Raw genomic sequence first — 9,290 nt, forward strand, 5'->3', positions numbered from 1 at the left:
TGGGCCACAGCGGTGGGGCCGGGAGGACAGTGTAGGGAGGGGCCCGCACAGGGCTGTGGGACACGGGGTGTCCTTGGTGCCCAGGGGCCTCCTCGGGCTGGGCAGGCAGGACGCTGTCCTGCTACTGCGTGTGGGTGCTGCGTGTCCTCAGGCCAGGGCTGGGGCCTCTGAGCTGCATTCCCTGGGGTCGGGCAGCCAGAGCCAAGCTCTCCAGGGACCAAGCTTTGTGACTCCGCCAGACGGGCCAGGGTGAGCCCGGTGCACAGGCTCAGTCGCCGCAGTGTTTGGGGTCTCGGTGCCCTAAGCTCCACCGGAAGCCAGCCCCCTCCAGCAGCCCGGAGGCACCTTCTTGCGGAGCTGGCTGCTAGCAACCCCTCGTCGGGGGCTTCACCCCTTTCCCAAATGAGCACTGTCACCCTGGGGGACCCGGGGCTCCCCCTGGAGGAAGAACTGGCCAGCCCCGAGCTCCTGAGCCTGGAGATCTCCGAGAACTATGAGTCCAGCCACCTGGCATCCGCCACCTCCGTCCCGGAGCAGGACTCGCCTGGGCACTGGAGGCAGCTGGAGCAGTGGTGAGCCTGGGCGGGGGAAGGAGCCGCATCACCCCCCGACCCCCCCACCCCCCAGCACGCGAACCCAACGCGGCCTGCTCCTCGCCCTGGCAGGGTGGCTGACCTGCAGGCGGAGGTGGCGTCCCTGCGGGGACACAAGGACCGCTGCGAGCGAGCCATGCTGAGCCTGCTCCGGGAGATGCTCCAGCTGCGGGCCTGCGGGCAGCTGCAGGGCGCAGAGCTCAAGAGGCTGCAGCAGGATGTGCGGCAGGCAGCCCAGGCGCCCGACAAGGAGGCCCTGGAGGTGAGCTGGCGCCGTGCATGCCTGGGCTCCCCGGCTCCAGGCCCAGGGCTGGTCTGTGCTGGCCGGGCTGCGAGTCTCCACCCCACTGCCTCCCTCACAGTGCCCTGGTGCCCAGAACCAGAACCAGAACCACATGCAGACCCTGGACAAGAGGTACCTCCCCCCCTCCACCAGTGGCGCAGGCCTTAGTGGGGGTCGCGGGCCTCGGGAAAGCAGTGGCCGCGTGGGACCGCAGGGCACCAGCCTGCCCCCTGCTAGCGCTCTCGCTCAAGAGTGCAGCCGGGGCCCCGCTCGGAATGGGTGTGGACAGCGGCGGGAGCCGCCAGCAGCGCCCCTGGGCACCTGAGCCCCGAGGGCAGCCCCAGGGCAGGCCCCAGGCGGCAGCGGCTCTTGTGTGCCAGGCTGGTGGAGGTCCGGGAGGCGCTGACTCAGATCAGGAGGAAGCAGGTGCTCCAGGACTCTGAGCGGAAGAACGCGGAGCAGGAGGCCAGCCTCAGGTGGGCGCCGCCCGCCTCCCTCGGGGGGGGGGCTGGCTCTGGGCCCTGCGCGTGCGCTCGGCGGGTGGGAGTCCGCGGGGAAGGCGTCCCCTCGCCCTTGGCGCTGGGCGGCTGGTGGACAAGGTGGAGGGCTCAGACCCCCCTGCCGTGGACACTGTGGGGAAGAGGCTGCAGCCCAGGGTCCCCACCCCCGTCCGCTCCTACCTCCCCATAGGGGCCCCCTGCCTAGCTGGCCTGTGGGTGGGCCCGGGCCTGGGAAGGACTCCAGTGGCTGACATCCCCGCCACCCTCCCTGCTGCTCCCCAGCCAGGCCCCCTGGCCGGCTGCACTGCTGTGACCTGCCGCCGTTGTCCTAGGTGGGCCGAGCTGGCTGAGAAGCTGGAGCAAGAGGAGCAGTTGCGGGAAGCGGCCTGCAGCGCCCTGCAGAAGAGCCAGGACGAAGCGAGCAGGAAGGTGGACCGTGAGGTGGCCAGGATGCAGGTACCGGGGGGGCCGGCAGGGCTCTGGCATCTGGGCAGCCAGGCCAGCGAGCGCCCCCGCCCCGCCCACGGCATGGGACCCAGGGGTGACCCCGAGGTCTTGTGCGGTCCAGCACGAGGCCCCCAGCCACGAGTGGCCCCATTTGGTAATCAGTTGAGGTTTGAGGCCTCTCGGTCACAGAAGCCACACTTCAGGCACCCAGCGGCCACGCCGACTGGGGCAGCGCCAAGACAGAGCTCATCTTTTATCCTGGGAGCTCCCCCATTGGCAGCATCTCCGCCACTGGTCCTTGTCCCCGTCCTGTGACCAGCACCCAGATCAGGAAATAGAACAGCATAGCCCTGAAGCCCCTTCGTCAGTCGCTCTGGGGGCTGGCCCTACCCCTGGGCTGCTGCAGGTTCCCCTCCTGCATGAGACCCCGGCAGGCAGGGCAGGGGACGGGAGGCAGCCTCCAGACGCAGCCCCCACAGCTCTGCAAACAGAGGCCAGGGACAGCGGTACGCACATGAGGGCGGGGGCGCTGGCCGTGCTCCCCAGCTGCTGCCTACATAGCTCGGCTGCCTGGCTCCCGTGGCCTCCCCCTTCCCGGTGCCTGTCGGGAAGCTCATGCCTTGGCTCTCTTGAGGTATTGCCCACCGCCGCAGCCTGGAGCTCCAGGAGGCGCTGGGCCTGGGGATTCCTGGCGCACCAGGATGCATGTGGAGAGCTTGCCTCTTCCCCACGTGCCCTCCAGGCCCAGGTCAGCAAACGGTGACCACCACCTGTTTTCATAAAGTTTTATTGGCACGTGGCCACACCCACTCACGTCCACTCCTGCTTTGGCAGCGTAAGCACAGAGCCCAGGAACTGTGACACAGACCCCACGTCCCATAAACTTAAAACATCTGCCCCTGGGCTCATCACAGAGATGGCTTGCTGCCCCCCTGCTTCCTGCAGACCACCCTGCATGGGGTGCCAGGCTGGTGGGGCCTCGGAGTGCCCCTGCCCTGCGGCCATGTGAGTGGGTCCACCGGCCTTCACGCCTCATCTCCGGCACACTCGGACCCTTGATGCAGCTGGAAGGGGGCAGGCGGGGAGGAGAGAGGGGCCCGTTCTGGTCCTGGAGCGCGAGGGTGTGGTATGTGCGTGTGCGTGCACTCATATTCACTCAGCTTCCCCGACTGAGGCTCCCGGCTCAGGCTGCTGTGACCCCCTCCCTGGGTGACATCTGGCGGTCCGTGTGAGCACCAGGCGTATCTGGGCCCCACATGACCTTGGCCTGGCCCTCTGGGGGGACGTGTGGCCCTGGCCTTGCCTTCTTTCCGCCCTGGGGAGGGTGTGGTGGGCCCAGCTCTGCTCGGCTCGGGGGCCGCGGGGGACACAGCGCCCAGGGCCCTCCATGACGGACGTGGTTGGGCAAGAAAACAAGTCCCGGATGGCACGGGGGCTGGGGGCGGGCCGGCAGGGGACAGACGAGGACGGTCAGACCACATGGCGACCGTGCTGACCTCCCACAGGCCCAGGTGACCAAGCTCGGTGAGGAGATGAGCCTCCGCTTCCTGAAAAGGGAGGCCAAGCTGTGCGGCTTCCTGCAGAAGAGCTTCCTGGCCCTGGAGAAGGTAGGGGCCTGCGGGCCTGTGGCTGGACCGTGCCCCCCACGCCCCTGCTCACCACGCGGGGCCCGTCTCCCCACAGAGAATGAAGGCCTCAGAGAGCACCCGGCTGAAGGCGGAGAGCAGCCTGCGGGGGGAGCTGGACAGCAGGTGGCAGAGGCTGCAGGACCTGGCGGAGGAGCGTGCGCAGGCCCTGCAGGGGCAGCAGGAGGTGGGCAGCTCGGGGCCCTGCGGGGGCAGCGGGAGGCTTCCAGGGGGTGGCTGGGGGCCCCGCGGGCTCAGGGCCACCCCTGCCCAGCAGCAGGAAGAGTGCCGCCTGCTGGAACAGTGCCGGGACCTGGACCAGGCCGTGATTCAGCTGACCAAGTTTGTGCGCCAGAACCAGGTGTCACTGAACCGCATCCTCCTGGCCGAGCAGGAGGCCTGGTGCGTGTCCGAGGCCCCTTTCTCCCCTGAGCCCGGCCTCCTCGCCCAGTCCCGGGGCAGCACGGCCCCTGGGGGGCCTCCTGTTCCCCCGTGGGGGAGCCTGCATGACCCTCTGCTCCCTGGGGTCCCCTGGACGGTCTGGAGCCAGCTGTCAGGCCCCATCCTTGGCCCTGCCTGTGAGGGGACAGCCTCAGCTGAGGGACAGTCCATCTCGGCACTGACCCACAGGGACAGCAAGGGGCAGGCGGAGGAGAGCCGGGCTGGAGAGCTGGCTGCCTACGTGCAGGAGAGCCTGGCGGCCGTGCAGCTGGCTGGCGAGCTGGCCCAGCGGGAGGCCCACGGCGCACTGCAGCTGGTGAGGGTGTGGGGCCGGGTCAGTCTCCCCGCGGGGTGCCCCCTCCCCAGGCGGCCACACTCAGCCTATCCCCACCTCCCCTGCAGCTCCGAGAAAAGAGCCAGGCCCTGGAGGAGTCGCTGGCTGAGCTGGGGAAGCAGGTGAAGGACCTGAGTGACCACTTCGTGGCCCTGAGCTGGAGGCTGGACCTGCAGGAACAGATGCTTAGGCTGCGGCTGAGTGAGGTGCACGCGGGGGGGCGGGGGGGAGGGGGACGGCAGCAAGGTAGCCCTGCCTTTGGGCTCTTTCCCCTCCTTGCTACCGTGTCGTTGACCCGGAGTCCCCGCGCCTGAGCATCCACCCTTGAAGCGTGGGGCTCGGTGGCTCCGCATGAGCTCAGGCTGCACCACTGCCTGCCGTGTCCCTTGCCCATCTCTGGTGCCGCACGGGAAGCCCCATGTGGCCTGTGGGCACAGCCCACCCCGCGGCCCCCGCTGCCCGCTGCTCTGCCTCCTGCTTCTGTGGATTTGCCTATTCTGGATGTTTCCTACAAGGGTTTCCAGACAGTGTGCGACCAGTTTGTTCGTCAGCTGACGGACTCTGGGTCGTCACCTTGCTGGGCAACGCAGGACGTGCTGCTGCGCACGCATGTCCACTATGACCTTGGGGCGGGTGCCCCCGGCCTCCCCGAGGCCCCTCTCCTGCGGTCGCGGGCGGGCTGGCGGTCCCAGTTGCTGCTGACTCTGGGTGGCGGGGGCCAAGCCAGGCCTCACGGATGTGGTTCTGCTCAGCCTGGTGGTGCTGCCTGGAGCAGCCAGGTCCCTAGAGAGCAGCTGGCCGCACTGCCCCAGCATCCTGCCCAGACCGTGTGGAGCGCTCGGCTGCACAGGTTCCACCCTGCTGGGTCCAACTCTGGCTCCAGGAGGCCCCATCCACCTGTCGGCCCCCCTCCGGCCCCCAGCTTCGGTCCTCACTGGTGTCTGTGTTCCAGGCCAAGAAGGAGTGGGAAGGCTTGGAGCAGAAATCCCTGGAAGGCCTGGCCCAGTGTCAGAAGGAGGCCGAGGCGCGTCTCAGGGAGGTGTGGGAGCGAGTGGACAGCCTGCCCCGGCAGGTGGGTGAGGGCCAGGGTGCGGCCCCTCAGCCCTGCTCCGCCCCGGGGCCTCCCGCCCACCCTGCGTCTGTTGCAGATAGAGGCCGTCTCTGACAAGTGTGTCCTGCGCAAGAGTGACTCAGACCTCAGGATCTCAGCTGAGGGCAAAGCCAGGTGAGGCCCCAGCTCGTGGCCCGCAGGGCTGCAGCGAGCTCTGCTGGGCTCACGGCCTGATGCACCCCAGCCCTGGGAACCCCCACCAGGTACAGCCCACACAGACCCCTGAGCTTTGCGCTCTGTCCCCTGCTGGGGACCTCCAGGTCCCCCTGCAGAGGAGGCCACACTGAGCCTGCACCTCTGCAGGCCTGCCCTCCTCCCCACCGGCCGCACCCACGCAGAGCCTCCTCTTCCCACAGAGAGTTCGAGGTTGAGGCCGTGCGGCAGGAGCTGGCTGCGGTGCTCTCATCTGTGCAGCTGCTCAAGGAGGGAAACCCCGGGCGGAAGATTGCTGAGATCCAGGGCCAGCTGGCCACGGTACCCCTGGAGCCCCTGTGCCCATCACCCCCAGCACTGGGGTTCCTGGGGGCCCCAGACACCCGAGGTCAAGGGGCTCACAGAGCCAGCATGAAGTGGGGGCACCTGTCTGGCCTGCAGCCACCGAATGCTGGGGGTGGGCAGTCACAGGACAGGAGCCGGCCTGAGCGCTGGCCAGGCCCCTGGTCCCCACCGGGGGGCCAGGGCCACGTGTTAGAGGCCGGCTCCTGCCCCCAGTGACTGGGCGGGGGCCGCTGACAGGCGGGCAGACTCGCCGCATCCGGGCCAACACACAGCGGCTGCCTTTAGTTTCAGAGCCAAATAATGAAACTGGAGACCAGCATCCAGGACAACAGAACCATCCAGAACCTCAAGTTTAATACAGAAACCAGGCTGGTGAGAGGAGCCCTGTGCCCACCCCCCCACCCCCAAGGCCCCGGGGGCTCCCAGCTCCTCACCCCTGCCGGCCCGGCACCCACTTCTGGGCTTCCCCACGTCCCTGTGTCTGCGCATCCGGCCCCAGCAGGGTCTCCTGCTAGATAAGAGCCTGGTTTTTCCGGAGAGAGAAATCTTGCTGGCCGCCCCGTCCTGCCCCGTCCAGTCCCGCTCTGTCCCGTCCCATTTTGTCCCATCCGGCCAGATTCCTGCATTCCTGTGCGGGCCGCTCCTCACGCGCCCTTGTCCGCAGCGCATGGAGGAGATGGCCAGCCTGCGGGAGAGCGTCCTGCGCCTGCAGAGTGATGAGGGTCCGTGGGCCCTGACGCTGGGCAGCAGGAGGGTCCTTGTGTCCCTGGGGAGGCAGCAGTTCTTCATCAAGGACTCGGCCCTGGGAGAGGCGGTCTCCGTGAACCGCTGGGGCATGTATCAGACCGTGAGGTGGGCAGAGGTGCAGTGGGCAGCCATCTTCCGGGGACCCCTCCGGGCCTGGGGCGGGGCTGGGGAGGCCCCCAGGCCGGTGGGCCTGAGCTGCGTCTCCGGGCAGGTGGCTTCAGTGGAAGGCGGTCCTCATGAGCCTGGTGGCCCCGCGGAGGCCCTTCGGCTGGGGGCCTGCCCGCCGGTTCACAGCCTTGCCCCTTTCTCAGAAATAAATGTGCCAGCTCTTGTACCTGTCAGAGTGCCGAGCTCGCACCCAGGGCTCAGGGGCACACGCCCAGCGTCCCGCAGCTCCCGCCTGCCCGGGCCCCGCCCAGCCGCAGGCCGTCCTGCCCAGGCCTCGGTGTCCCGGGGCCCCACCCGCTCCGTGCAGCCCCCTGGAGGGCCAGCAGGCACAGGCTCGGGGGCCCTCAGCCCCTGGCCCTGGGCCGCCAGCTGTGCCCTTCACACCTGCATGGTGGCCAGCAGAGGAAGTGGCTCTTCCTGCCCTAATCTAGGGAGCAAACAGCGTGTTTGCTCACACACTCAGGCAGCACCCCTGTTCCTGCCTCCAAGAAAAGCCTTGCTCATCCCACAGGAGCTGGCCTTGCCACCTGCCATGGGGCCTGGAGGAGGGGCCGCCCTAGGACCAGCCAGGGGGGCAGGCAGCAGGGAGAGCTTTGCTGCCCACCTGGGACCTCGGGGCTGCTCTGGGAGGCGCATGGGCCTTGCACAGAGCGGGTGGCGTGTAGACCCCCTGAGCCCACAGCCTCTGGGGGGCGGGGCTCCTGCCCGCCGGGTCCTCCCCTCCTGGGGGCAGAGCTCCAAGGGCTAAGGGCCGGGGTGCCTGGGACTGCAGCTCCTGCCGCTTTCCTGCCCGGGTGGCCTGTGGTGATGGCAGCTCCAGGCCCCGGACGGCCCAGGAGGCCCCCTACCTGAGCTGACTTGTCCTGCTGGCGGCCAGCATAGTCGCAAGGCCCCTGTGGCTCCAGAGAGAGCAGTTGACAGTCCGCAAACCTTAGGGAAGGCGACGTGTGCCGCCCCCACACGCCCCACAGAGCCTGGCCCGCTCACTAGGCCTCGGCCAGCTGCGCACCGTCCAGGGCTGGGGCCCCTCCCCTGGGCAGCTCGGGGCCCGTCTCCACTGCCCAGCTGGCCAGCAGGTCGCTGAAGTCAGGGGTGCCGGGGCGGAGCAGGCCCAGGGGGCTGGGGGCCGGCTCCTCCCAGAAGGACAGAGGCAGCTTCCTCTGGGTCATGGGGACGATGTGGCCGTACTTGCGCTCCAGCCTGAGCCGCCGGCCGGGCGCCCCGGGCCCTGGGTACTGCCGCAGCCCGTAGTCGAAGAGCTCGGCCAGGGGCCCCAGCCCGCGCGCACACCCCTCGGGACCCCTGGGGGACAGGACCCCGGGCTCCGTGGCCTCATCGCTGTCTGGGGCCCCCCTGGGGGCCAGGCGTGCCGCGTCAGCACCCTGGGGGTCCTGGGCCGAGCTGTCGTCAGCATAGATGTTACAGGCATCCAGGTCCTGCCCCCTGTCCTTGCGGCCGAAGTACCGCTGGATGTCGCCACTGATGAGCTCAGAGAAGCGCAGCAGCTGCAGGGGCGTCTCGGGGCTGCTGGGCCCTGGAGGGGCTACTTCGGGGGCCCATCCCGAGGCCTGGAGCGCCGGGCTGCGGCCCCCCAGCCCCTCCGCCTGCAGCTGCTCCTCCTCCTCCTCCTCTTCCTCCTCCTCCTCGTCCTCGTCCTCAGAAGGGCCCTGGGGCTCCGGGTCTGGGGGCAGGAAGGGCCGGTGGGTGGACAGGGGCAGCTGGAAGTCACAGAGAGGCCGGATCACGCCCGCGGCCATCTCCTTAGCCTGAGCTCCGGGGGCAGCAGGTGCGGCTGTGGAGGAGGCGGAGGGGGGCAGGTTAGCTGTCGCTCCCCCCTGCGCTTGGACAGCGCTGTGTTCAGAAGCCCCGGGGTTCAGGTTTGGAAAGATGTTGGGGGGTGGGCGCCGCAGGGGTGCAGGGATGGTTCTGCATCCAGGGGCCTGCCCCCTGAGGTGGCCCCTGGGAGCCGAGCCTGACTGCCTCGACCAAGGCACTAGGTCCAGGATCCAGAGCCTTGGTGGCCTTGGAGGCCTCGGGGGTCCAGGACAGGCTCAGGGCCGCGGGGCGTAGTGAAGGCAGTGCCGGCCCCAGGCTTCCTGCCCTCCCTGCCCAGGCAGGTGAAAGAGACCCGGGACCCCGGGGTTTGGAGGGGCGGTGGGATTCAGGGAAGGTGTGTGGGTCTGTGGCTCAGCCAGGGCGAGGTGGGAGGGGTGGCACTTGGGGGAGGTGACTGTGGCTCCTGGGGACGGGTGCCGGGGCAGCTCGCAGCCGGGACACCCCCATAGCTCCCTGGCAGGAAGGAAAGAAAGGTAGGGCGCTGAGGAGAGGGAGAGGGGGCTCCCAGCTTGTCAGAACCTCCACCCAAGGGAGGCTGGGCAAGTCCCGGCGTTGCTCAGAGTCAGGTGACCTGGGGAGGGCAGGGCCCCCTCCCGCCGTCTCCCTGTGGGGGAGGGGGGCTTACCCCAGCCTCTGGCTCCCTCCCTCCCCAGCCCCGCCCCTTGCCTTATGCGCACCCCCAGCTCCACGGGCGGCCGTCCTGGGGG

General features: G+C 69.2%; 2 protein-coding genes across 2 annotated transcripts; one reads left to right on the forward strand and one right to left on the reverse strand.

The window, feature by feature from the left end:
* The first annotated feature begins 305 nt into the window (after window positions 1-305).
* On the forward strand, window positions 306-7,643 carry CCDC154 (coiled-coil domain containing 154). The gene is made up of 15 exons (XM_025984692.2): window positions 306-572; window positions 666-855; window positions 956-1,008; window positions 1,257-1,352; window positions 1,709-1,832; window positions 3,329-3,430; window positions 3,507-3,635; window positions 3,726-3,850; window positions 4,079-4,205; window positions 4,292-4,429; window positions 5,176-5,295; window positions 5,372-5,448; window positions 5,691-5,808; window positions 6,118-6,204; window positions 6,497-7,643. The coding sequence occupies exons 1-15, from the start codon at window positions 403-405 to the stop codon at window positions 7,493-7,495; spliced, it is 2,655 nt and encodes an 884-aa protein (XP_025840477.2). The 5' UTR covers window positions 306-402; the 3' UTR covers window positions 7,496-7,643.
* Window positions 7,612-8,536, reverse strand: PERCC1 (proline and glutamate rich with coiled coil 1). The gene has a single exon (XM_072754188.1). The coding sequence runs from the start codon at window positions 8,502-8,504 to the stop codon at window positions 7,734-7,736; it is 771 nt and encodes a 256-aa protein (XP_072610289.1). The 5' UTR covers window positions 8,505-8,536; the 3' UTR covers window positions 7,612-7,733.
* Window positions 8,537-9,290: the final 754 nt, after the last annotated feature.

Source organism: Vulpes vulpes, chromosome 3 (assembly GCF_048418805.1).
Source record: "Vulpes vulpes isolate BD-2025 chromosome 3, VulVul3, whole genome shotgun sequence".
NCBI lineage: Eukaryota > Metazoa > Chordata > Mammalia > Carnivora > Canidae > Vulpes > Vulpes vulpes.